The 26,421-nt window shown below is 38.6% G+C and overlaps 1 protein-coding gene across 1 annotated transcript in view; it reads left to right on the top strand.

Annotated features, from left to right (window-relative positions):
* Positions 1-26,040, top strand: part of LOC149018930 (putative UDP-N-acetylglucosamine--peptide N-acetylglucosaminyltransferase SEC) — a 30,084-nt gene extending 4,044 nt beyond the window's left edge. Inside the window, exons 2-28 of the mRNA XM_089153042.1 lie at positions 10,106-10,251; positions 10,522-10,620; positions 10,730-10,780; positions 11,194-11,310; positions 11,425-11,481; positions 12,047-12,166; positions 13,725-13,787; positions 13,897-13,975; positions 15,505-15,614; positions 15,726-15,779; positions 19,430-19,497; positions 19,648-19,750; positions 19,926-20,128; positions 20,230-20,326; positions 20,751-20,822; positions 21,803-21,879; positions 21,967-22,083; positions 22,178-22,262; positions 22,528-22,695; positions 22,914-23,024; positions 23,109-23,195; positions 23,294-23,421; positions 23,506-23,588; positions 23,893-23,998; positions 24,086-24,232; positions 24,308-24,428; positions 24,812-26,040. Coding sequence (XP_089009168.1) covers positions 10,106-10,251; positions 10,522-10,620; positions 10,730-10,780; positions 11,194-11,310; positions 11,425-11,481; positions 12,047-12,166; positions 13,725-13,787; positions 13,897-13,975; positions 15,505-15,614; positions 15,726-15,779; positions 19,430-19,497; positions 19,648-19,750; positions 19,926-20,128; positions 20,230-20,326; positions 20,751-20,822; positions 21,803-21,879; positions 21,967-22,083; positions 22,178-22,262; positions 22,528-22,695; positions 22,914-23,024; positions 23,109-23,195; positions 23,294-23,421; positions 23,506-23,588; positions 23,893-23,998; positions 24,086-24,232; positions 24,308-24,428; positions 24,812-24,925 — 2,783 coding nt within the window. The 3' untranslated portion in view covers positions 24,926-26,040. The remainder of the gene's footprint in view (positions 1-10,105; positions 10,252-10,521; positions 10,621-10,729; positions 10,781-11,193; positions 11,311-11,424; positions 11,482-12,046; positions 12,167-13,724; positions 13,788-13,896; positions 13,976-15,504; positions 15,615-15,725; positions 15,780-19,429; positions 19,498-19,647; positions 19,751-19,925; positions 20,129-20,229; positions 20,327-20,750; positions 20,823-21,802; positions 21,880-21,966; positions 22,084-22,177; positions 22,263-22,527; positions 22,696-22,913; positions 23,025-23,108; positions 23,196-23,293; positions 23,422-23,505; positions 23,589-23,892; positions 23,999-24,085; positions 24,233-24,307; positions 24,429-24,811) is intronic.
* Positions 26,041-26,421: the final 381 nt, after the last annotated feature.

Here is a 26,421-nt window from a genome sequence, read left to right as displayed (position 1 = left end):
CACTCCACCAACTCCAAGGGTCAACTCCCAAATTTACATTCCCTATTGAGGAGAAACCAGTAGTGCTCCCAGACACAGTTGAAACTGAAGGAGAGCTCTATCCACCAAGGGCTCACAGAGATGACAGGGACAGGAATGGCCGCACTAGAGTGTCTCGCTGTGACAATCCAATTTTTGACAGGTATGAGAATGAAGAAAGACCTCCCCATCGACCTTCTTAGACTCCTATTACACTTGAAAAAGACACCAGATCATATTTTAATGGAGGACAAGACCAGAGAAGAGTTGTAGACCACCACAAAGTCAGGAGTTCAATGGGCCACTGGATCCACAGGTGCTCTATGTCTGGAGGGCTGCTTTAGATGATTATTTTGATTCGTATGAGTTGCCTGCAGATAGGAAGATGAGACTGGTTGGTGCTGCTAGAGACTGGTGGAACACTATAGAACGAGAATTGTACTATTAGGGTAGAGAATTCAGTACATTGAACAAGATGAGGATACAACTGACAGACAGATTCCTACCAGAGCACTACAAAACCAGACTTCAGGAGCAGTTCCACGCGCTAAAGCAAGGTAACATATCTATTTTAGATTATATAAAAATCCAGGACTGGCACTAGGGAAAGTAAGCTTTAAACCATGACCAGGTTTAAGCTTGGGTTGAAACATGAGATTTGGATGGCTTTGGGGGTTACTAATGTAATAGACCTCGAGTTTTGTTTTACAAAGCCCTAAGGGCCGAAAGCCTATTAGGCCAGAAAAAGCAGACCGGTCAGGACTTCAGGAAGGATACCTCATACTCTAAACCATCTCCATCCTCAACTTCCACTACTGTTCCACCCTCGAGGGACCCTACTACCTAGAGCCAAAATCAAAAGAGGCTTGCCCAATGCTGATAACCTTGAAGAGTGTTTCAACTGCCATTAGAAGGGCACTTTGCCAGAGATTATCCACAAAGACGGGAAGTTGCTATATTTGACCCTAATTAGCAGTCCCTGAAGAAGTAGTAGTCTGTCCTCCACCAGAAGAAGAGCCTGAAAACCAGTATGTTGAAGAGTATGTGGAGCCAGACCCCGACCAGAAAGTGATAGCTAAGATTCTAGTGTCAGATATGGAAGGTGAAGAGTGGAGCCGCAGCAATATTTTCTATATTAGAGTTAAAGTTGGTAGGTTCCTGGCCCAGACAATTGTAGACAGTGGCAGCAGTGTCAATGCAATGTCAGAGAACTTAATCAGAGGGACATGACTTAAAACTGAGAAGCATCTCCAGCCCTACAAAGTCTCCCTCCTCAACAGTGCCAGAATTGAGGTGAATACCACTATACGAGATGCCTAGTACTGGTAAGTCTATACTCTTATTCTGAAGAGATATCGTGCAACATGGTTTCTATGAAGCTCTTCAATATCATCCTAGGAAGGCCTTGGCTATTTGACAATAATGGTACCATCTCCAGCAGGGAGAAAAAGTTCATGTTTGAACTCAAAGGTCAGAAAATTGTTTTCCTGCCTTTCAACCTTCCTGAAGAAACTAAGAAGCAAGCTCTTAAAACCAATCAGAAGAATGCCTGTACTGACCAGCCACTCCTAGTGGTTCCACCCAAGAAGACACAAGAAAAGATCATCAAGGACTTCAAAGCACTTAGCTAGGGCAAGGAATTTCCAACCATTCATCGGGGATGATGAATTCAAGAAAGGGAAGGTGATGTAACCAGAATCAGCAAGTATAGGTGCCTCAAAATTTGGACCTAAAAGGCTAAAACAGGGCCCTAGTGGCCCAACTATAGGGTCCCTTGAAATTTGGACCTAAAACTTCAGAAGGGCAATTTGGTCTCTTCCCACTCCTTTGGGCACCAAAAGGGTCTGTTAAACCCAAAATAATTATTATGATCCGCTTTTTGTTTTTCAGTTGAACGAGTGGTTAGGGTCCTGATCTGACTAGGAGTTCTAGTTGGAATCCAATTTTCAAGTAGGATTCCTTCTGGTAGTCAGTTGTTTTATTTTACAAGTTGTCTTCATTCAGGATTTATTTAGAAGTCCCCTTTTCTAGTTGTTTTGAGAGTCCTTTTAAATTGTTGAGTTGTAAAAGGAATTCTAGTCTAAAAAAGACCCTAGTTGAGTCTTATTGGTTTCTCTCAATTGTAGTGCTATAAATAGCCTCTCTCTCATTGTAACAAATCAGTTTTGGATATTGAATAGAAAAAGCATACTTGGGGTGGTGGGAAACAAAGCCCACGACCTGGGTTTTTGAGGATTATGAGTTGTCTTCAAATTCTGCAAGTTCTTCATCTTCTTTAAGCCTGCGGCAATCCTAGGAGCTTCATCAAACCTGCATCCACTCAACAACACCTTCCGAATCAAGTAAGTGTGTTCCCACCTGCCTCCCCTACCCCATTCCACTCTCCCAACCCCTGCACAGCCCGTCCCCTTCTCCCTGTAACTTGCGGCATCCTCCCCCCATTCCCAAACCCTAGTACAAACTATTCCCAGCCCCTATCCCCATTGCAGCCCTCGTCTCCCACCTTAGGACCCCATGGTTGAGTTGCTTCCCTTCCATTCTCTTCACTCCTCATCCCTTTTCTCTCGTTCTCTTCGTCATTTCTTCTTTTCCTCTTGTGGAATTCTGCAATCTGTCAAAACCCTAAACCCTGTAAGGCGAAACCATCCATAGACCCTCTCCCCTTTTACGTTCTTAGAATAGATCCTACTATTGGCCTTGTATTCCATGGTTACATCAAGCGCCCTTTATTTAGCTAAAACTAGCCCATATTTGGCTCACTTTAAAGCTCTTTTTCTGTCCAGAATATTGCTGCTCTCTTAATCTGGAGCTAAATTTAATACTAAGCTTTTAGGCAAATCCACTTGTAGAGTTTAACCACGCTTGCATTGAGTAAATGTAGGATGATATTAGAAAACTGCTGAACATGTGAGCAAGTTCCAGTGGCTGAATTGTTAGTTATTACTCGAAAACATAAATAATAATTATTGGCTCTAGATCAAAAAACTAGTAGAATAATCCAAAACTAGGATTGAATGGTGGACTGTAGATTGTGAGATGCTGTGTAATTTTGATAGATTTTGTTGCTGTAATTATGAAGGGGCTGAAATTATGAACTTTGTGTTTATGGGATAATTAATTAGTGAATAGAGTGAAAGGGTGGATCTATTCAAAAGGAGTTGACATGGTATGGAAGGCCAATAAACCCAGCAGGGTTTTTTTTTTTTGGGGGGGGGGGTTAGAGGATGGAGAAGACGGCTCAGCAATCAAAGTAAACTTCTGTTTGAATGGTAGACTGGTGCAGATCAACAAAGCAGCTTGATGAAGGATCTCAATATGAAGGTCTTTTCTCAATCAACATCAGCAGCACAACCTCAACTCATGTAGAGCTTGAACAACAGAAGAAGAACTGGAATAGGAAATAGAAGTAAAGGATAAGGTCAGCTCTCTGAGCAAGGTTCCTCAGCCCTAAGTGCTTAACTCTCACAACATGGACCTGCTCTTCTTATTACTCAAACATGGACAAGGGATCAAGGGAACTCAAAGTCAAGCTTCATTATTAATCTTCAAGTTGTGGGGAGGTTCCATGTAGACTATTACATATTTATAGAGTCACAAGGTTTGCTCCAAAATTGTTAAGTTAGATTCTGAAATTAGAAGTTATCTATGGCCCAATGGGTTGTCTCACAAATTGGAGAAGTGAACCAGCCTGTTCTTCATCTTTTCGTCTTTCGCCTGCAATTATAGATAGCTACTACCTGGCTCTATAGCATGGTGTTTTCTCGTAGTGATTGGAGAATAAGGAAATGGAAAGGGGCACATGATCACGAGGCCAACCTATTTGGAGTCAAAGAAAAAGATCTAGTCTAGAAGAAATATATGTCTGCAGCGACAATATTTCCATAAATCAAAAGAGTAACAATGATATCCTTTTGGGTGCAGGAATATCCAACAAAAAGACATTTAATGGACCTAGAGATGGACCTAGTCAATCGTCATTGCCAAAACTCGAGGAGGTAATACGAAAAGAGGATGAGAGGGACATGACATAGAACAGGGAATATGCCTTTCAAGACAGAGGAAGGCATACATTTGATCATGTAACATGCAGTTAACATTGAGTCAGCCCAAATGGTGTTCGTTACTTGAATTTCAAATAACAATGAGCGAGTAACCTCCATCAAATGGCGATTCTTCCTTTCAGCCCCACTATTTTATTGAGGGGTGTCAGCATAAGAGGACTGCTGGAGAATCCCATTAGAAGTCATAAAAGTTTGAAAGGATGCAGAAAAATATTCTTTTGAATTATTGCCATGAAAGTACCTTACCCATAATCTCAAATTGGGTGCACATTTCAGCAACAAGTCAAAAAAAAAAATCAAATAACTAAGAATGCTGTTTCATTAAATAGTTCAAAAATCTTGAATAATCGTTTACAAAGGTAACAAATGTTGAAAACCTAAAGTACATAAAACCAAAAATGGCCCCCAAATGTAGAGTTGACTAACGAGAAAGGTTAGTCAGACCTCTTTTAAGATGGGGAGGATAGCTCACATGGTGGAGCTTCCCAAACTGGCTGGACTCACAAGGTAAATTTGAAAATGAACGAAAACGAGGATCTAACAATTTTGAACTAGCAAAAAATGGGTGCTCCAAACGATAATGAATTTGGTGAGGATTGGAGAAGCTCAAACAAGCTGCAGAGGTGGAGTGTTCAAACAGTTACACCGCCCCAGATTCTTTGCCTCTACCAGTTGTCTTCTTTGTCGAAAGATCCTGAAATAGGCAATAGCCAGGAGTAAAGGTGAAATAAACAATGATTAGTGGATAATATTTGATAGGGGGCAAGTATGATGGTTCCTGTGCCTTTTAACATTGGCATGGAGACTGTTTTCTAGGTGTAGTGGATGATGATGAATGAAATGAAGAAACGCCACCTGAACTGGTGTGAACCTGATTCTAGGGTTAGAATTTCTAGATAATTTTCCTAGAATTAAGGCTTTGCCCAGAATCTTCAAGAAAACGATGGTATAATACTGTGTGGGAAAGTTTTGGAATGCTTTGTGGATCTCTAAGAAATTATTGAAAACCTTAGGGACAAGTTAGGATTGCTGACAAATCACCCATGTGATGGTTTGAGATACCCAAGAATGATATACGAAGAGAAAAATATGGAGTGGGAGGGAATTTGAGGTTCCTAAAGAGAATTGAGTTGAAGAAGGGGTTTTATGATGGATATGGGTTGAAGGGAAAATTTGGGAAAACTTTGGAGGGAAAACAATTCAAGGAATTGAAGATCTTGGGTGACTTCTCCTTTTCTTTTCTTCTTTTCTTTTTCTGTTTTCTGCTTTTTTCAGGTTGCCGCAAGTCAGAGAAGGGGTGTAAAGGTGCTGGTGGGTTTGAGGAGGGGGGAGGGTCCTGTAGTGATCACTGGGGTGGGGGAGAGGTCTAGAAGGGTCTTTTTTTTTTGGGGGGGGGGGGGACTGGGAGGGTCTTACGGGCCTGGGATGCTTGCTGCCAAGCTGTGGCAGCAGGGGGAGGGGGTGGGAGTTCTTGTGCGGAACAGGGGAGGGGCGAAGGGAGGGATGGGGAAGGGGTAGGGGCTGCTGTAAATGCAGGGGAATGGGCTGAGATGGGGGTGGGGGTGTCTTCTAGAGGTTGTGCAAGAGAGAAGGGAGGGGAGGGTGCTGGAGTTGCTTTACTTGGATATTTGAAAAACACTTGGTGGAAATTCAGAATGGTGCTGAATATTGAAGAAGAAATTTACTAGAATTCGCCAAGGCCCCCTTAACAGGAACCCCGAACCACAAACTTAATAGCTTTTCATTCAATAATTAGACTTAACCCTGCAAAGAAAGAATATGCTTTAATTTATAGCCTACTAAAAAGAACTAGACACTAGTTGGGATTCCTTCATAGATTTGGATCCCACCACATAATCTTGACCATTGAAATGAAATCTAAACATTCAAAGGTCCCTAATGGACACATGCTGAATTAAAAGTTTTAATTAACTTAAACTCTAATGCACACATGCTTAAATTTTGTTTTAGTTACAACTCTAATTGGCACATGTGCTAGAGTTTAAAAGAACTGAGGACTCAATAACTAACTCAATGACTAACACAAACAAAACTTTGACTAACTTGGACTCTAGATTAAACTGGAATTAAATTCCAGCCTAATAGAGCAGAAAATGCCCAAAATACTCCTCCTAGGGGGTTTGGCCAGCTTAGGGAGCCTCTTAGAGCCATCTTATGGGCTCCACTGAGGGTTTTGGCCAGGGGTCCGAATCGTATTCACATCATGAACTACCTTTTATATGATCAAATGCTCCTAAATCAATGATTCAAGGGTGAGATGTGGATAAAAGACATTCAGAGGCATTACTTGTCTGAATGGAAGTAGTCCTGTATGGCTGCAAATGAACTGCCTGGAACTGTGTAGACGACAGGTATTCTGCCCCCGACATCTTCACTGTCTGGTTTTCTGGGGCCAGGAGCAGGCTCCGACTAAGTAAGTATTAGCAGTATTTGTTCAAATGTATCTTCCAACAGAAATGCTGGATACGTCCAGGTCGTCCACAACGATGACAAATTTTGGTTTGCCATGAACTATTACTACGGGCTTGGGGACTAGTATTTTTTACTAGGTAGATTTCCACGATTCCTTCCTGTTTCTTGTCCTAAAGAACCACAACTAGGTTTAAATGTGGCAAGAGCTCACTTATCCTCTTGTGAAGAATCATGCTGAGTTCTCCTTTGCTACTTAAGAACCTGTGAAAAGGTGTCCGCCAAAGTGGAAACTTGAGCTTCTCCAAGATTCTGTGGCTGAACTGAGTTAAATTCCTTTCCCAGGCTTCCTGATAAGCCCATTACTGCAAGCTGTTAGCTTTTGTTATTGCATTGTTTTACATGAGAAGAAATGGGTAATATGGAGTTTAATTCTTCATACATCTTTTTGAAATCAGCAAAATACTAGGTTAGGGATCCACCTTTCTGGTCAACCCTATAGAATTCCTGTGACAACTCACATATTTTGGACAAGTATTTTCAGAGTTCAACATATTTAAATATTCTCACTAATCTTTCACTGTATTCAAGTGAGTCACAAAGTCAATATGATCAGTCATGCAGTTGAATGTCCTCCTAAAATACGTGCATCGGTAATCTCCCAATTTGGCACCTTTGGTGGTTGATTGAGTCATGTGGCTGTTGGCATCAAATGAGAACCACGTTAACTATAGTCTTCCATTGATGAAAGGTAGAAGCTCCTTCTAACTTCTTTTGAGTGCGCCGGTGTGAAGATGAGGCAACCACTTCAGTCATAGCCGTCTTGGATGAGGATTCTCCCATTGAGACAGTCAATTAATCACCTAAGAAAAGAAACACTCCTAACAGCTGTATTTCCCTCTGAAATAGTGTGGACAGCAGCTACAACTTTTGTTTTCTCAAAAACAGCAGTTTTTTTTCTTTCTCCAAGCACACAGACTAAACACAACTGTATTCCCAGAAAAGTATGCCGACTTATCTAGAGGAAAATAACCTAGGCAGAATAGTATGTTCCCAAACCTACTAACTGATGGAGAATAACAAAAACAGCAGATGAATGTTCCGAACACAGTCCCCAAAACAGTCCAAAACAGAACCACAGAGCAGCAGGAGGACTTGATTCGAAACAGGAGGACAACTGAACTTTTAAACAGAGAATATAACCCCTAAGAGTACCCAAACCTGAACGGCAGGGACTGACTGCACCCCTGGACAGAGAGTACCCGAACCAGAAAGGAGAATAGATGATTTTTCAGAAAAATGAAAAATAGCTTCCCAACCTGAAAGAGGTCAGCAGTATTATCTTCAGTACTCAGTAATATCCAAACATGGCTTCTGTCCCCCAGAAAAAGAAACAGAAAAATATCCAAAAGAAGGTACCCGGCGGCAAAAAGTCCAAAAAAAGGAAGTCTGAATCGAAACAAATTGTCCGGTCATGCCTTAGGAACAAAAACTGTCATCAAAGAGAAAGACCTAGTTCTTACTTTAGTTCATGAGCTAGTCTTCACAAATCAGAAACATGGCAAGAGGGTGCTCCTCCCCTACGACCAAAAGCCTGAAGCTTCTTCAAAATCTGTTGATGAAGCTTCCTTCGATAAGTACACCAATAAAATGAAAGCTTAGTGATGTCTGGTTGTGATCCTAATGACCTAGCTCTGATCGCATATAAATAGAACTTAGAATTAAGAAGAGAGAAGAGAGAAAGAGTGAAGTGTCCACAATATGCTGTGGAGCTTCATAGAAACTGGTGATCCTCCAATGCCTTCTCGCTTTATTTGTCTAATCAAACAAGGGGAATAGAAAACAGATTATAAATAAGTAAAGTTTTGGAAATCCTACTTAAACTCAACCTGCAGCCTCAATCCTTCGAGAATTAGTGCCTATCCCTACTTCCGATAGGCTCTTTCTATGCCCAAAATGCCCTTCTGACGATACTTGTCCAAGGTGCCATCCTTTATTTATTTCACCACAAACACTCACTCACATCCTATTGGTACTTTCCTTGGTGGAAGAACTGTATCATTGTTTTTTCAAGCATTCGTCGCTATTGTTGCTGCCTTCCACTTTCCTTCTGCCAAAGCTTCCTGCCAACTCTGAGGAACACATCCTTGAGCTCAAAGAAAGGAAAAAAAGGCGGTTTCACTCAGGTCCCGTGTCCCTTCCACTCCCTTTTTTCAGCCTTCACCCTCATGTTTGAAAGAGAAACAAAAGTATGCATGGATGAAAAAGACTCATTTGAAACCACATAAGTTATAGGACATTGAAACATTTCTCTCTTCTTTACAAGACATTCATTCCCAATTTTAGACCTTAAGTGCATCTCTAGCCCCTTTGACCTTATACACCTAAGTCTTCTCAACAGTCCTAAAACTTAGAAATTGAGGTCTTCTCATCAGAGTCAATTAATATTAGGATTGAATCATCCGTCCAACCTGCACTTTCATCCTTAATGCCCAATCCCCTTCAGTTTATTAAAACCATAGATTCACCCCCTTCCTTTAACTTTTGGATTACCCAAGTAACCCTAGTTTCTAACTTAAATTTTGCCCAATTTGACCATTAGAACCCCAGTTTAACCTAAATTCCCCAAGAAACCCTTCTTTTTATTGTTGCAGCCATAAATCAAGAACTTATGAAATCTCGCAAGATATTTCACTTGTCAGAAACGTGAGACAAGATTATGGGCAAATCAGAAAGTGAAATATCTCAAAGCAATCTCAATCAAGTGAAGATCTTGGTTTGACTAGATTTCAAACCACACTGCAATATAGATCTTTGTTCAGCTATATCTTGAACCAAACCTGAATACAGAAATAACCATATCTAGATCAAGTCGAGGTATCTCAACACTTGATCATGCTGAGATTTGCACAGTTTGCTGTTTTCTCTGCTGGAAGCTCCATTCTTCAGCCGTCTTCAAATTTTTCGCCATATTCATGGATGGACGCTCTACTATAGTACTTAATTTAGTTTGAAGTTTACATATATATTGCTTGTCATCTCAACTTGCCTGACATGATTGTATGGACTGATTACTTTGTATGAGTATATTCTATGTAGAATAGCGCATTTTAGCCTTCTATTTTACAAATTGTGATCCAAATGGAACTTTCATTTGGACTGGTTCTCATAAAGAGAGGGCACCATGGTGTTTGGAAAGCCTGAAATAGGCTAGCCAGCAAGTTTCAATCCCAACAGCCATCATATACCCCTTGAGATGGACCTTTGAGTTGGAAAAAGGTACTACAAGAGCGTACTGAGATCTTGAGCTAACTTGGTTTTTGGAGAAGGTGAGTTGGCCCTCCAGTTCGAGTTATTGATATATGGTCCAAGTTGATCTGATCAGTGCATCTCTGGGGGGCTTAAGAACCTAATCATTTTGTTTCAATCTCAGACCCATCCAACCAGAGTTATTAGAAATTTAGAATACACTGTGATTCTGTCCTGTGGTTTGTTGGCTAGTGATCCATCCTACAGGTTATTGGTTTTCATAAGATCGGCTACTAAATACGTTAAGCACCCGCAGTGACATGCAATTTTTTTTTCTTTCACTGTAGTTGATGAGGACGTGCTCTTGAACCTTGCTCATCAGAAATACAAGACTGGAAACTATAAACAGGCCTTAGAGCATTGCAACACTGTTTATGAGAGAAACCCACAGCGTACAGATAATCTTCTGCTTCTGGGTGCAGTTCACTACCAGGTAATTCTTTTTCTTTTGCATTGGAAAACAGAAATTTTCTCTTTACTGTTTTCTTCTGCTTGTTAGGTGGTCTTGCTGATCTTTTTTGGTCATTTGCTATTTGTTTTCACTAAATTGCAGAACTGTGATTTTAATAAAGAAAAAACAGTTGTAGATCTTCATTCTGTTAGCAATTTTAAGCATTTGTGTCAAGTTGACATTTGAATTATTAATATTCTGTCTGGCATAGGATTCAAGATCTAACACTTTGCTCTCTCTGCTCTTCTCCAGTTGCACGATTTTGATATGTGTATTGCAAAGAATGAAGAAGCCCTTAGAATCGACCCACATGTTGCTGAGTGCTTTGGAAACATGGCAAATGCTTGGAAGGTGAGTACTGATACAACTTCAATAAGCATCACAGTGGCATTCTTAAATTTTAGCTGTTTGCTTCTAGGCCTTAACAGAGTTTGTTGCTTCTTCTGCTGTCCCCAAATAGGAGAAAGGGAATATTGATCTTGCAATCCGGTATTATTTGATTGCTGTTGAGGTTTGTGTTATTTCGTTAACTGCTTTTTTTGAATATTACTTTTGAATTTAATGGCTAAAATATGTAGTGCGTTGGAGCTATGAAATTGTTTCCAGTTGATTATTGTCGGGTGAACTTGCCTTACGAACTAATATCTAAAACTTGAGATATACGTGTAATATGTGTCTACTTGTTCCTTCCTATAGTATGGAACTGTACTAGGGAGTAGACAGCTGCTTTAAAAGCAACTGTGAATTTAAGGTTATTGATTTTGTGTAGTGTTCTTCATAGTCTGCTTTTAGGTTCAAGAGTTTGAAGTCAGCATTTCATTTCTGCAGAATATTTTATGTGCATCTTATAATTTTTTTCACCTTTTTGTATGCTGAGTATCTATCCATTTTTGTCCTTCTATATATCCTCCTTTTTACACGCAGCTTCGTCCAAATTTTTGTGATGCTTGGTCAAACTTAGCAAGTGCATACATGCGGAAGGGGAGGCTTAATGAGGCAGCACAATGTTGTCGCCAGGCTTTGGTCCTAAATCCCACCATGGTAGTTCCTAATATCTTCCGTCTTCCCCTCAAAGTTCTTTTTTTATTTTTTATTTTTTAAGTACTGTTGGATGGCAAGAGTTAATGCTGATATGGTGTTGTTTGATTGTTCTAGGTTGATGCTCACTGCAACCTGGGGAATCTGATGAAGGCACAAGGTTTGGTACAGGAAGTAAGTTCCAAGATGTTTCCTGCCCATCCTCCTCTTTTTGTTTCGAATTAAAAACCTTTTGTTCTCTTTTCAAATATTAAGTGTCGTGAACCTCTTGGAGAAGTTCCTTGTTCATGTAGTGGTTCTTGGTGCAAATAACTCGTTTTTCCATGGGACTAATTTCTCTTGTGGTGGTGCCTATGTTTCCAAATTTTAGTTTCAGAACTTAGAAGACCACTGTTTTTTATTTCCACACACCACCCAGGAAAAAAAAGAAAGAAAGAGAAAAAAGAATGATATAGAATGTTTTTTACGTTTGTAGTTTGCTATCCTTTGTATCCGTAGCTCTCACATTCTGTGCTTTGAAATTATTTCATATTGCCATTAATCATTTAGTTGGGAAACGATTAGTAGGAAAGCTTATGATAGAGAATACAACAAAATTGTGAGATATTGGATTGTTGAGCTTTTTCTTCTCTTGAGAGAGGTGGGGGTGGGGAAGGGTGGTATTTATGTCCAGATTCGTTGGATTAATTGCTTTCCTGGTAGTGTCTTTTAACAGTTTTAGAGCATATGTAATATGCAGGCATACAACTGCTATCTTGAAGCCCTACGCATACAACCAAATTTTGCTATTGCATGGTCAAACCTTGCTGGTCTCTTCATGGGGGCTGGAGATCTTAACAGAGCCGTTCAATATTACAAGGTATTTGCTTCTGCTATGTATGTCCATGTTTTTTCATGGTAAACTTGCATCAGTAATAATGTGGTTATGGTTGTGGCAGTGAATGTGTGCATTTCGTTTTCATTTTATGGTTGATGTTGACCAGTTTCTTATTGATCTAAATTCAGGCACTCCCATAAAAGGTTTTCAGCTGATCATGATCCTGCCAAATCCTTCTTGTCTCAGTTATTGAGGATCTGCATTCATTTTTAGATCCAAATAGATCATTAATATGGGTCAGATTGCTTGCCTTCAGTGCAAGGGCTCTACTGTTTGATTCTTTTCCATGAATTAGCTATCTAAACATACTGAAATTCGTTCAAGCCAGGTTAATGTCAGGACTGCTCAAGCCAAACCTTACCTGACTTCCAAGATAGACCTGATTCTGAGAGTTTAAACTATAACCGTCAAGGCGGCAAGGCAATCCAAAGCAGTGGAGGGGTGCTTAGACGCTTGAGTGACAAGGCGCCTAAACTGTTAATCAATTTTATAGTTTCTATGTTTCTTCTCATTATTTCGTATGTTACAACTATCTAATAATCAGAACTAAGCCATATCAAACCATCAAAATCAACTTCAAGCCATATTGATAAAAATGAAGATTAAGCCACATATAGTCTTCAACAAATCAATATTAAGCCATTCAGCTCATCAAAAATCAACATAGTGGACAGCAGAACTGACAAGCAATTCATTGGAAGTTTGAAACAGTAAAAACAGACGGTTGGAATTGGTCACTGTTATGATATACATAGTCACATTTGTTTCATATTAGTTTATTAAATAAGATCTTCTCTATATTAAAGTGCATTCCATCTTGAGAATGTTCTTGTTTTTAAGAACGTTTGACTGGTCAAATAATTTACTTTTACGTGAGACATTTTGTATACTACAGAGCAAAACTAGCTTTCCATTAAATTCTTAAGTTGCTTAAATTTGATTTATGTAGGAGTTATGTTCTAGTCAGGCTTCATTTGTTTACAAGTGTTGAAAAATCACTCTGAATGGAAAAAGGATTTTAGATATCGAGGGAAATGAATGTGCTATCGCATTTTTTTACCGTATTAAGAGTTATGGAATTTTTGGATTTGAGAAAAACCCCAACATTAGAAAGTTGAAGATTTTGCCTATTGTTGAAAATCATCTTTGTTCCTGAAATGGAGAGGCTGACATTTTATCCTTTTGGAAATTTGATTTTTCAACAATTTTTATTGGAACAAGTAGGAGTTGTTTGCTCATTTATTAATATTTTGTAACAAATATGAAACATTACTTGGATATTTTGTACAAATAAGGGCTGAGGCCTTCAATACCAATAAGGTGGCCCCTGCCTAGATCGCCCAAAATCGGCTTGAATGGGTGATGCCTTAGAACTATGGTTTATATCTGTTTAAGTAGGTATTTGATTTGTGACTTAACCAATTTTATGCTCTAATTTCTTCTAGCTGGTGCTTATGTATGTTAGCAATGTGTATATCTTCCTTGCCATTAACTTGAGTTCCCATTTAGACATCTTCATTGAATGATTTCGTTCTTCCAGGAAGCTATTAGGCTGAAGCCAGCATTTGCTGATGCCTACTTGAACCTAGGAAATGTTTATAAGGTAAGTTTAGCTTCACTACTTCTCCTATTGTGCCAACAAGGTCAGGTAGCTGCAAAATGCCAGGACTAGTATCTAGAGAAAAACAAGTTCTTTCTTTTGGCTTTTCCAGGCTTTGGGCATGCCTCAAGAAGCTACAGTTTGTTATCATCGGGCTCTTCAGGCGAGGCCAGACTCTGCAGTAGCTTATGGTATGTGTTGTATCTAAACTTCATGTGTTAACCACCCTTAAAAGAATAGAGGAAATGATCCTTGAATGATTTTCTGTGAGATTCTTGCGGATGGTCTTTATGCCATTTTACTTGTGCATGGAATTCTCTTCTATGTGTCTTAACTATTCTGCTCCAATCCTGGTATCTGAAAGCATCCCCTACCCAAATATGCCTTTGTGCTGCCATCAGCGCATTGATGATTGCTTTTTGAAACTCTTTCAATTTGGTGTCAATTGCCTTGTTTCAGTCTTGAGTGGATTCTCTTCATGCTGAGTTAAGTGTGGATGAAATTCTCTTTTACTTTCATTTTGCTCCCATCCTGCTGTCTGAAAGTTGGGCCTACCCCTCCCCAAATATGCCCCTTGTGCTGCCATCAGACTTTGATGATGGATTCTTGAAACTTCTCCAATTTGGCATCAATCGCTCTGTTTCAGTTTATAAAACCTGTGCTTTTTAAAGTTATGCCCATCGTAGGGGATGTCTGTGGTTTCATAGATAGGGTTGACGCATATCTGCCTTCGCAGTGCTGATGTTACTTAGGCTCTCTTTGGTACAGTTTCAATTTATGATGTTTTTGATTTACAAATACATACATATGTTTTTGGTATACTTATGATCCCTGTTTCTCATTAAAATAGATTGATTTAAACATAAATTAGTAAATAGATCAAGGGTTGTTTATGATTTATTACCACAAACTGTTAATTTTTGTTTATACGGGTACACTATTAACGAACATGTGCAGAATTACTACTCAAGTAGGGGTAGAATGGTAAAGTTAGAAAAAATTAAAACAAACCTTGCTTTCTCTCTCCTACCTCCACCTTGCTCTCATCTCCAATTTAATAATATTTTAGGATATTAAAAGTAGCCCAAACTAATAAAAGTGAATCAAAACCAAAATCAAAGATGACAGATTTTTACAAGGTAAACCAAAGCCAGCCAACCCAACACCAAACCAATGATACATAATATATTATTCACCCTACTATACCAAAACCTATTTCCTGTAATGTAATATATTATACTTAATAGTAACCAAATGATTATTGTCTTATTACTCATAATCTATTATCATAATTGATTATTCATAAATAAGTTGTAAATATAAATATTAAATTATGCCAAAGGGAGCGTTAGTGCTGGGGGGCAAACATGGTTCAGATCTGTTCAATCAGGTTGTAGGTAGATCCAAATTAATCTTATGGCACTTTTTCTTCCCTCTGGTGTGGGTGTAAAGCCTGCTCTAATCTAAAGCCAGTCTTGAGGGTCCTAATTTGGGACTCTGGAATCTGGATACACATAACACGTATAAATCTTCCTGGAATACATACAGCTATAGATGAAGATCCAAGATGCATTGTTGGGTACCTGCAGCCAGTTTGGGGCTTTACGCAAAGAGCTAGTTTTTTTTTGCATAGATAATAAAGCTTCATAAATTAGTTCTTTGAACAATTATCCTCATAATGATCTGAATAATAGCGTTATACTGGACATTGTTGTTGCAGGGAATCTAGCCAGTGTATATTATGAGCAAGGTCAGCTTGACTTGTCAATTCTTCATTACAGGCAAGCACTTGCTTTTGATTCAGGATATCTGGAGGCATATAACAATTTGGTGAGTCTTCTGTTTTCCTTTCTTTGGAGGATAATGTAGCTAGCAGCCTCTTTTTAGTTTCAGAGCATTCTTTACTAAGAAGAAGATATGTGGGACTTCTTAATTCTGAAGGGTAATGCACTAAAAGATGCTGGAAGAGTTGATGAAGCATGCAATTGCTACCAGGTAAGTCTCAATTTCTAGTTTCATTTGTTGTATATGTTAAATAGCACAGCACAAGGATTTTTATGTAATTGTTCTAATTGGTGGAGGGCTGGCAAGGAGAAGATTGAAGGCTGAAAGAAATTAGAGTTGCAGGGGAGAGAAGGGTACACATGCGCAGCTACACATATTCAAACCTTAATTCAACTATTCCATAAAAAAAAATTAGAAAAAGAAGCGTGGACATGCACAAGATGCTATTAACATAACTCAACTATTCAATTATGTCTCTCTCTCTCTCTCTCTCTCTCTCTCTCTCTCTCTCTCTCTCTCTCTCCTGGTAAAACTATTCAATTATGTCCATCAGTCAAATATATAGGTGACAACTTAAAAGCATATAAATAATAAGAGAAACTGACTTCAATAAAGAAACAACTATAGTTAGGACTATTAACAATTTGTAACTTATTAATTCTATTCCTACATACTATTTTGCATAATTCTTCCAATAATATAGATATTGAAACCCTAAATATCTGCTTGATTAAAAACCAGGGTCTAAAGTGTGAGGTTATGAGCACGTATTATTGTGATGATGTATATTGGTATCTGTTGGTGCTGATACAATATATTCCAATAAAATTTTATAAGTAGATATCTGGTCCTTTTGTGGGCCTATATGATATGATAGATTCATATAGATACCATTTCATTGGTAAAGGGTCTCTCAGTTTCAGTGCATTAATATGTATAAATATGTGTCGGTTGATACAGCTTGATATGTGCCAATGCTGTCAATACTTTTCAACCAAGAGCCTAAAATCATGCACTTAAGAATCTTGGTCTTAGACAATTTTGGACCAAGACAAATGGAGTATCCTCTGTGTCATCCAATTCTGTTCTTTGCAATGAACTACCATAGACATGTAAGAAACCTCATATTTTGTAACGATTTCAATTTAATGCACTTGCTTGGTTGTTCATTATTCTCCATTTCAATGTTTATGCATGATACTTGTTATGCATCGTGTACTTATATTCTTTTTGTTTCAAAGGTGTATTATTCTTTGTAGCTTGATCACTTCGATGCATATTTGTATTAAAAGCTCATGAGTGTGTAATCAATTCCATGCGTGCAAGTCGAAGAAAAATTGAAATATTAGGCCTTTTTTCTTTTCGTGTATGGGTTTCTTTTTTTCTGTTCTTTTTTTTTTTTTTGGAGGGGGGGGGGGGGTTGTTTGGGGTGGGGTGTTAGAAATTTGGCATCCATGGCTGCAAAATCATGGGGAAGGATGAACTAATGATGAGGTATAGCTTTCGTTGCACTACGTTCCTTCATATTACTCGATCCATGATCTTGTTGCTTTCTGGTACCTAGTATTTGTTTGGTGGTTCAGTTTGCACCACTAGTGTTTCCTTTGTTGGCTTGGAACAATTAATTATCAACTGAACAATGAAGAATGAATGTGTAGGGTATTGAAAGAGGCTGTGAGTTGCACACATTTCCTTCACAATCATCTATTTCTCCTGAGTGTTTTTGATGTTATAGTTGTCATTTGTCACAATTTGGATAACGTACTTTGGCCCAGCCGCTTCTGCTACTTCCTTCAAGTCCTTGTACATAAATTTCACATCCTTTATGTTCTTTGATGCATCTGTAGACTTTTAAATAATTGTCTCACCCTTTTGGCTGACCATGAAGTTGATAAGCCAACTGTCTAGTAGGTCCATTCCAACTATCAGCCTTATTAGTAACTCCATTTATCTCCTACCATGGGGTGAGTTGGGGGACTTCATTCCTTTGCAGCTTTCCTTGTAGCATCAAAGAACGTTTGGTGGTTTATTCTCTAACCTATACCAGGTGGATGCTATTTTAGAACACATACTTGCTGAGGGCAACCTGTGCTGCTGCTTCTTGACTACCAAACATTTATTTGGTAGTTGGCTAGGGAATCTTGTTAGATGAATCTAGTGGGATCTGTAGAAGAATGGGAAAATTATGCAAACCAGAGGAAGATTGGGAAAGAGCCCTAGCAAAAGGAAAACTGTGCAATTCATCTAGGGGTCTGAACCAACAATGTCAACTTAGACTGAGACTTTGTGACTGTGATGATCAGGGATCTGCGATTACGACCCAGGCAGGCAATATAATTTTTTCTTTGCGTTATCTTTCACTCTCTCTTCTCTGCTTTCTTTTCTCTTCAGTCCTTTTTTCATTAGCTCATGGGACACTGGGGTGAGGGGGAGACTTGGTTGGAACTGTGGGGATAAGAAAGGAGGTAGTGAGGTTGTTGCAGTGTAACCGAAGGGGTTGAAGGGGGAGTTTGGGGTCTGAGCTAGCTGTGGGTTGGGAAGAACCTTCCAACTATTCTTCCCCTGTTTTTCTTGGATTTTGTTTTAGGTGTCACAGTGGGGAGGAAAGCTGAGAGGATTTTTTTTTTTAAAGTAATTGATTAATTAATTAATTTATGTTTTCCTAAATTTTTGGTTAGAACCTTTGAAGGGGTGAGGATATTGGGAAAAGGAATGGTGGTGGAGAGTTGGCTTTTGGAGGATGGTTAGTCGTTGTAGAAGAAAGAAATGGGGTTCTCTTTTTGTTTTTGTATCCTCCCCCCAACCCCCCATTTGATTTTTCTAATTTCAGGCAAAAAACAAAATTGGTAGGTGGTGTTGCTGTGGAAATCGATTCAGAAAGGGTTACATGGGAAAAGAAATGGATCACTCGAGTAAGTATGGGTTTCAGATCATGATTAGGTAAAAACTTAATTAATGGGAAGGGAAGGAGAGAGAGAGAGATCGATAGAGAAGGACGATGGATCCTTCATCTCACCAAATTGGTGGAGGGCCAGTGTGGAAGAAACAAATATCAAAGTTGCAGGGGCTTTTTCTTTCCTTCTCTCTCTCTCTGTCTTGTTTTGGAGGGGGAGAGGGCGAAGTGGTGAACATGCACACACAAGCTATGCAAACCATAATCCTTCCATTTATTAAATCTAAGTTTAATTGTACATTTACATGTAAAAACGTTTCAGCATGAAAAGGAACCTACTCTAATTTGTAAGCCCAATTTAATCAGGAAAATAAATAAAAGTAATCACTACTGTAACTGCAAGAAATATGCTTTATGCCTTTATGTGATTGATAGTTTTTCATAGATTGAAAGATCAGCAATTATTATGATGGAAACCCTAGTTTTTCTGCATATCACTACCAGCCAGTGTTCTATAGAATAAATATGCCTGCATTTTTTCGCTGCAACTTTCAAAGGGAAAATTTTTAGTACATTCAGAATAGATATTAAGGCCATTAGGAACTGATTAGACTGGTACAGATGCCCTGTCAAAATATTAGAGCCAGGAAATTAGTACCTACTGTAGCAAAGAGGAAGAAAAGGATTAGCCTAGGCCCATGTACTAGCTCATAAAAGTGAATGACAAGTCAGTACTGAAAAATGTAATTACAGCTGATCCAAACCATAAGAAGGAAGTTATGTATGTACTTTAAACTGTAATATTATTTCTCTCTCTCTCTCTCTCTCACAGACACACACACAATTTTTACAGTTTGGAAGTTTTGGATTGTGGTTCTTAATTTCTTATTAATTATAATAATGGTTCTTATTAATTATTACCTTGATGAAACCTCTTATCTTTTTTTCTTTTTTTTTTCATGTGTAGGCGTGCCTCTCCCTCCAACAGAATCACCCTCAGGCACTTACAAACCTTGGGAATGTATATATGGAAATGTATGTTCTCTCTACCTGCCTTTTGACTTCCCCTGATTAGCTTTAACAATCATCCTATTCTCTAATAACCCAGTAATTTTTCTTTCCCCCCTTTTTTGGTCAACTTCCCCCCTCCCCTTCTTTTAACAAAGAACAAATGTGTGCTTGTAGGAATGTGATGAGTGCTGCCGCTACATGTTACAAGGCAACATTAGCTGTAACCACAGGATTGTCTGCTCCCTATAGTAATTTGGCGATAATATATAAGCAGCAGGTATTTTGGCCTTGGTAGTAGTTTTGTTAAACTATTAAAATTCCTATTTTAGATTTTCCCCTTGACCTGTAAATAGAATTTATTGATCTTATTTCTTCAGTAAATATGTTTTAGACCTGCTCTGGATCTTGAACTGTTCTAAACTATGAACTACCTAATTAATTATCAACCACAGGGAAATCACCTGGATGCTATCTCTTGCTACAATGAAGTACTCCGGATAGATCCTCTAGCAGCGGACGGGCTTGTCAATAGGGGCAACACATACAAGGAGATGGGTAGGGTTAGTGAAGCAATTCAGGACTATATGCGTGCTGTTACTCTTCGGCCCAGTATGTCTGAAGCCCATGCAAATCTAGCTTCAGCTTATAAGGACAGGTATCTTTATTTGTTTCTCTTGAATGAAGTTGAGGTTCTGTTGAAGCATTTCATATTAGTACTTGAGTTCTTTCTTATGCTTGGATTTTCATCATTTGCAGTGGACATGTGGAGTTAGCTATAAAGAGCTACAAGCAAGCATTGCTTCTTCGCCCTGACTTTCCTGAGGCAACTTGTAACCTTCTTCACACATTACAGGTATCATTGGATCGCTGTGTGCATAACTGTTTTTTGAAACCCTTGAAACTTTGATGTCTTCTCAATCTTGCTGTCATTTTACCCCCTTCTTGTATTTTCTTTCATTTGTTCTCTTTCCCATCCTATAATCTATTAGTGTTGGTTATACTGAAGAATTGTTAGTGGTTAAATCTAATGCACATGAAATACATTCATTATGTTGATACACTATATGAAAGTTAACATGTAGAATTATGATTTGTTTCTTTTCTGATGTACTGTGCCATCATTCATACTGCAAAACTTGACACTTTTCTTACTTATTCGTCTGGATATAGTTTGGTATATTCAGTTTGGTCCTAACTTAACTTCAACAGTTAATCAATATATTTAATAAAAGGTTCATTTAGCAGCAACTGATGTGATTGATGCTGTGTTTATTCAGTGTGTTTGCAATTGGGAGGACCGGGACAAGAAGTTCATTGAAGTTGAAGGGATTATTAGAAGACAGATTAAGGTTGATAGTCTTTTGTTCTTTACTTTTTTCATCCTTTGTCTGGTTTTTGGACTGGATGAATCTTTCCTATTGGTGTTCTATATTTTTATTTACGGATAATTACTATTGCCCCCTTGTGCTTTGGTTTTATTACTAATCAAACCTCTTTCTTTATGAAATTACTGTTGCCCCCTTACTTCTAATGGTGTTAAGATCAAATATGTAATGTCTATTTTGTCCTTCATTAAATTAAGAAGTTAAAAATATGACATTACCCTCATTTATAGAAATTATATTGAATGTCAATTATATCCTTAAAATCTTATATTTTAGAATAAATTTTGACTTTGATGGGACCACACACTTATGGTTGTTGAAACTCTCATGTTCTACTTAAAATTTTCACAATCACAATGATGGAAGTTTTTCAAACAAATTAGCATATAAGATGCTAATTGATAGGAAATTTGGTAACATGTATAATGGTTAGCATATATTAGGTGATTTTCAAATTCCAACTTTTGAATTTCCTAATATTTTAGTTTCTATTTTAAGTTTTATTTAATCACATATTTCCTTTATTCGGCGATTTCTTTTTAGAGAAGAAAAATCAAAATTTTCATTTATTCGGTGGTTTCTTTTTAGAAAAGAAAAGTTAATTTTTTCTGATAGTTTATTAAGGTAGTATTTTAACTTGACAAAAGAGTAAATAAGTAAAGAGATAATTGCAGGGTTATTTTTGAGATTTAAAAAAAAATATAGATGCCACATCATCAGTAAACTAACGGAGCTTAATGGTAGGGGGCATTAGTAATTTTAAACAAAGTTAAAGGTTGGATTAGCAATTTTAAAAAGTACAGGGGATAAAAGTAGTAATAAAATCAGAGTACAAGGGGGCAACAATAATTATTCCTTTTATTTATTATTTAATTACTATTATTTTAATTTTCTGATTTCTGTTCAGCAGAGCTTTATTCTGAAAACTTGGTATTTTTTCCCAGATGTCAGTTCTTCCCAGTGTTCAGCCATTTCATGCAATTGCATATCCCATTGATCCGATGCTTGCATTGGAGATTAGGTAATATTTCTTCATTTTTCAATTTGATGCCAAAATGCGTCCCTTCGAGGCTCTTATTTTTACTCATGGATTTACTTCATCATGTAGTCGTAAATATGCGGCACACTGCTCTCTCATTGCTTCTCGCTATGCTCTTCCTCCCTTCTCATATCCCTCTCCAATACCTATAAAGGCTGAGGGTAGAAATGGACGCCTAAGAGTTGGGTAGGTTCTGGCACCCGTATAATTTTGGTCTGAAAATTCTCCCCCCTTTTATTGCTGTTGCCTGTCTGACCGGAACTTGGTCTGGTTTTTATAGTTACGTGAGCAGTGATTTTGGTAACCATCCACTGTCGCATCTTATGGGCTCGGTGTTTGGGATGCACAACAGGGAGAATGTTGAGGTTTGGAATTATGACTCTTTTTCATGTGCATTTTAGTAGTCTAATATGTACTCTACAGAAGGGTGAGCTTTGGTGCAATGGTCAGTGGACCAAAGTTGTAGCCTGAGGTCAATGCATCAAAAAAGCCTCTCAGCAAAAACTGCTCCCCCGGGCTATGCTTGTGTGGAAGCCTTTAGCACTGGGTTTGCCTTTTTTTATATGTATTCTTTAGAATCTCTATTTTCCATTTCATTAGGTTGCTAATTCCAGATTTTTGAGCGTGCAGGTATTCTGTTATGCGTTGAGTCAGAATGATGGTACTGAATGGAGGCAGCGTATTCAATCTGAAGCTGGACACTTCGTTGATGTGTCTGCCATGTCATCTGATATGATTGCCAGGTTGATTAATGAGGATAAAATACATATCCTAGTTAATCTGAATGGCTATACGAAGGTATCCATTTCTAGTTTTTTTGATTTTTGGTTTTCTTTGTTGCTTTGTATATTTATTGTGTTGGATTATTGCTGCCTTCTACGGAAGGTTCCGAACTAACTTTGACCACCACCTAATTACTTATAATTTTGCGAGAGTTGAGATATCATGTTTTTTGACCATTTATTTGTGAAGGCTATCTCATCGTGAGTTTATGATCTATCTTACTCATTCTTTAGGGGGCAAGGAATGAAATTTTTGCCATGCAACCCGCACCCATTCAAGTTTCATACATGGGATTCCCTGGAACCACTGGAGCAACTTACATAGATTACTTGGTCACAGATCAGGTAGGGTCATATTTTATTCTTCAGTTTCTTTATTTGCTGCCTCTTGGTGATTTTCATAATCTTTTTGTACACTTGTCTCTGCAGTTCGTTTCTCCTACTCATGTTTCACACATTTACTCTGAGAAACTGGTCCATCTCCCTCATTGTTACTTTGTAAATGATTATAAGCAAGTAAGTATCTGATTTGCCAAAATTTATTATTTGCTTCTAATGTTGTTTTTCAGTATGTACGATGACAGAAATGATTGTGACTCTTGAATTGTCATCAGAAAAATCGAGATGTGTTGGATCCAGTTTGCCAACACAGGCGATCAGATTATGGTTTACCTGAAGACAAATTCATATTTGCATGTTTCAATCAGCTTTACAAGATGGATCCTGAAATCTTCACTACATGGTAACCGTGATATGCACCGAACCTTGTTTGGTTTGATGATTGCTCATTTAGCGTGTTTTTGATTGATCTGTCCCATCTGCATAGGTGCAATATTCTGAAGCGTGTCCCCAACAGTGCACTGTGGCTTCTTAGATTCCCAGCGGCTGGCGAGATGAGAATTCGTGCATGTATGTTATTTAACTGGGTAGTTTCCTATTCATGAGTTCTATGGTTGAGGACCTCTTCAGCTTATATTTGCCATGAATTGCTTTTGGCATTGGCTTTCACTCATTTATGTTGCTTCATTTTTGTTTAGTTGCTGTTCCTTGTGGTATCACTTGAATGCCACGGTTTAAAGTTGTAGCATGTTATTATATAAAGATAAGTTATTATTGATGCTTTCATAAGAATAAAAGAAACAAGAAAGTGATAACTGATGCTGTTGCATATTGGATGTGAATCATTCTATTGATGAGTGCTGGCATGTAATAGATGCTGCTGCCCAGGGAGTGCGGCCAGATCAGATTATTTTTACGGATGTTGCCATGAAAGGTGAACACATTAGACGTAGTGCATTGGCAGATCTCTTCCTTGACACGTAAGCAATTCTCTTTATCTTGCAGACTGTTGTTTGCTTGGTTTCTTTATGACTTTGGCAGTTATTATTTGCCGCTGTTGTGTTTAGGCCCTTGTGCAATGCCCACACCACTGGCACAGACGTACTATGGGCTGGTTTGCCGATGGTTACACTGCCCCTGGAGAAAATGGCGACTAGAGTAGCTGGTTCACTGTGTCTGGCAACTGGAGTTGGGGAGGAGATGATTGCTAGCAGGTAACTTTATTGCAACACGTCAATCTATGCGCGTGTGTGTGTGTGTGTGCTAACTTTCTCTTTGTTTTGATGAAGTATGAAAGAGTATGAAGACAAGGCAGTATTACTTGCTCAGAATCGGCCAATGCTCCAGGCTCTTACTAACAAACTCAAGGCAGCAAGGTTGACATGTCCCCTATTCGACACAGGACGATGGGTAAGTTATTTGGGAATAGTTTGGACACTGACTACTTTAACTCACCATTCATGGTATGATATAGTCCTTGATAAAACATGATATGGTAGGGAATATGCCCCTGGTTATGGGAACCAAACTGACATTTTCAGCCCTTTGGTCTGTCGAACATTCGCAGTGGGACATTGTTGTCATGGCATCTAGGTAAAGCCCAATTAGACACAAACAAGGCATTAAGGTGTTGCCTATGCTATAAAGGTGACCTTAAGCAGAGGATGCTTTTATCACATGCCTTGGCAATACCTCCACAAATATTATGAGGGATCTTATTCAGCATTATGGCATGTAATTGTACTTTTAGTCCTAGTGCTGCATACTGATTGAGTTTTGAGCAAATGTTTCAGGTGAGAAATCTGGAGAGGGCTTACTTCAAAATGTGGAACCTGTATTGCTCAGGCAGACACCAAACACCCTTCAAAGTGACTGAGAATGATGTGGAGTTCCCCTATGACAGATGACAGATCGGGGAGGCTGGAATGTATATAAAGCAAGAGACCTACTAATTTAAATTATAGAATGAATGTGATTAGTTATCCAAATGATGCAGTGAAGATGTTTTACGCATGGAGGTGTGGATGGATAGAATTTAAAGGGTTTATGCACCCCGCGGATTCAGATTGTAATGACTTGGCGCCATGTTAGGCAAATGGAAGGAAAAGAAAATATATTCTTGCTATACAAGATGTGTTGCAGATTTACAACACCCTTCTGTTTGGTTTATTGCTGAATGCATCTTATGCATTTCTGAAGTGCGTGCCACGAATTGACAAACAGGTATCATAAAGACCTGGGATCGGAATTTTGATTGGTCCTGCTACTGAAGTTGCCTGGATCGGTTAGAATCAGCTCAATGATATCAGTATACGGCAAGGCTCTGGTGTTCTCCATAGCAGAGTTGACCCAATCCATATCAGTGGAAATGGGATCAGATAGTTCCAACTTGGGATCCCTGGTCTAATCTGTGTTTCTAAAATAGCTTCATTTTGATTAAAGCTGCAATAGTAGGAACAGAGTTTTGGTGCTACTGAGGTTGTGTAGCCTTAAATGTAATTGGGTTTCGTAAGGGTATGCATAGGAAGTCATGAACCTCTACTCGGGTAGGGGATTGTGTTTCCGTCGCACCTCCTCATTATATTAGGAGGATGATTGACCTTAGATCAAAGGTGGACATCCTTCTAATTAATTAATTATAACAATTGATACCAAATTGTTCTCTGATGGGTTCTCTCTCTTATGAATTAAATGGTGAAGAATCAAGTGATTTTCTCTCACTTTTGATGGTAAGGGAGCAAAATGAATGATAGAGCCTTGGAGTGGCCAACAATTACGACTTATTTCTGAAGAGACAGTTGCTATCGGTAGGGCTTACAAATGTTAAGACATGAAATGCTCCAAATCAACTTCATGCGTTCTTGCTCAGGCGTCTGTTTTGGGACATGAAGATTTTGAGATGAGACCTTCCAATAAAATGAATGCCTTGGCTCTAAATGTGTCATCTGAACTAGACCTCACTCTTGCTGTCCCTAGGTTGATCGATCAAATTAAATTAAGAAATTTCATTTTTTTTTGGCCAAAAAAAAGAATGAGGAGCCCCCAAAAGTAGAAGCAAACTAGTGGTGCTCAATATTAGAAGGCCACAGGCATTTGGATTTGGGGCAATGTATTCTGGCGAGAAGCCAGAATGGTCTAAATAAAGGCATGCAAAGAAGAGATGAGGGATGGTTCCAAATAACGGGCAGGCAAAGAAGAGACGAGGGATGGTTTCATCGTCAGTGTAGTCATGGTTAGAGAATCCAAAACTTTTGTGCTTTCAGTTTTGCAAAGGTTTTGGTTTCTTGTAAGGCGATTCTGACCATTCTAGGTTCTGTTATAAGAACTTAACAATGTCTAAGATAAAATTGCTCTTGTTTGTCCTTATAACCCTGGAATAAACAGTAAGTGGAGGTTTTCAGTT

The sequence above is a fragment of the Hakea prostrata genome, chromosome 4 (genome assembly GCF_041222555.1).
Source record: "Hakea prostrata isolate BN-2017 chromosome 4, UWA_Hpros_2, whole genome shotgun sequence".
In the NCBI taxonomy this organism is placed as follows: Eukaryota; Viridiplantae; Streptophyta; class Magnoliopsida; order Proteales; family Proteaceae; genus Hakea; species Hakea prostrata.
This window is presented reverse-complemented; position numbering and strand designations above follow the sequence as displayed.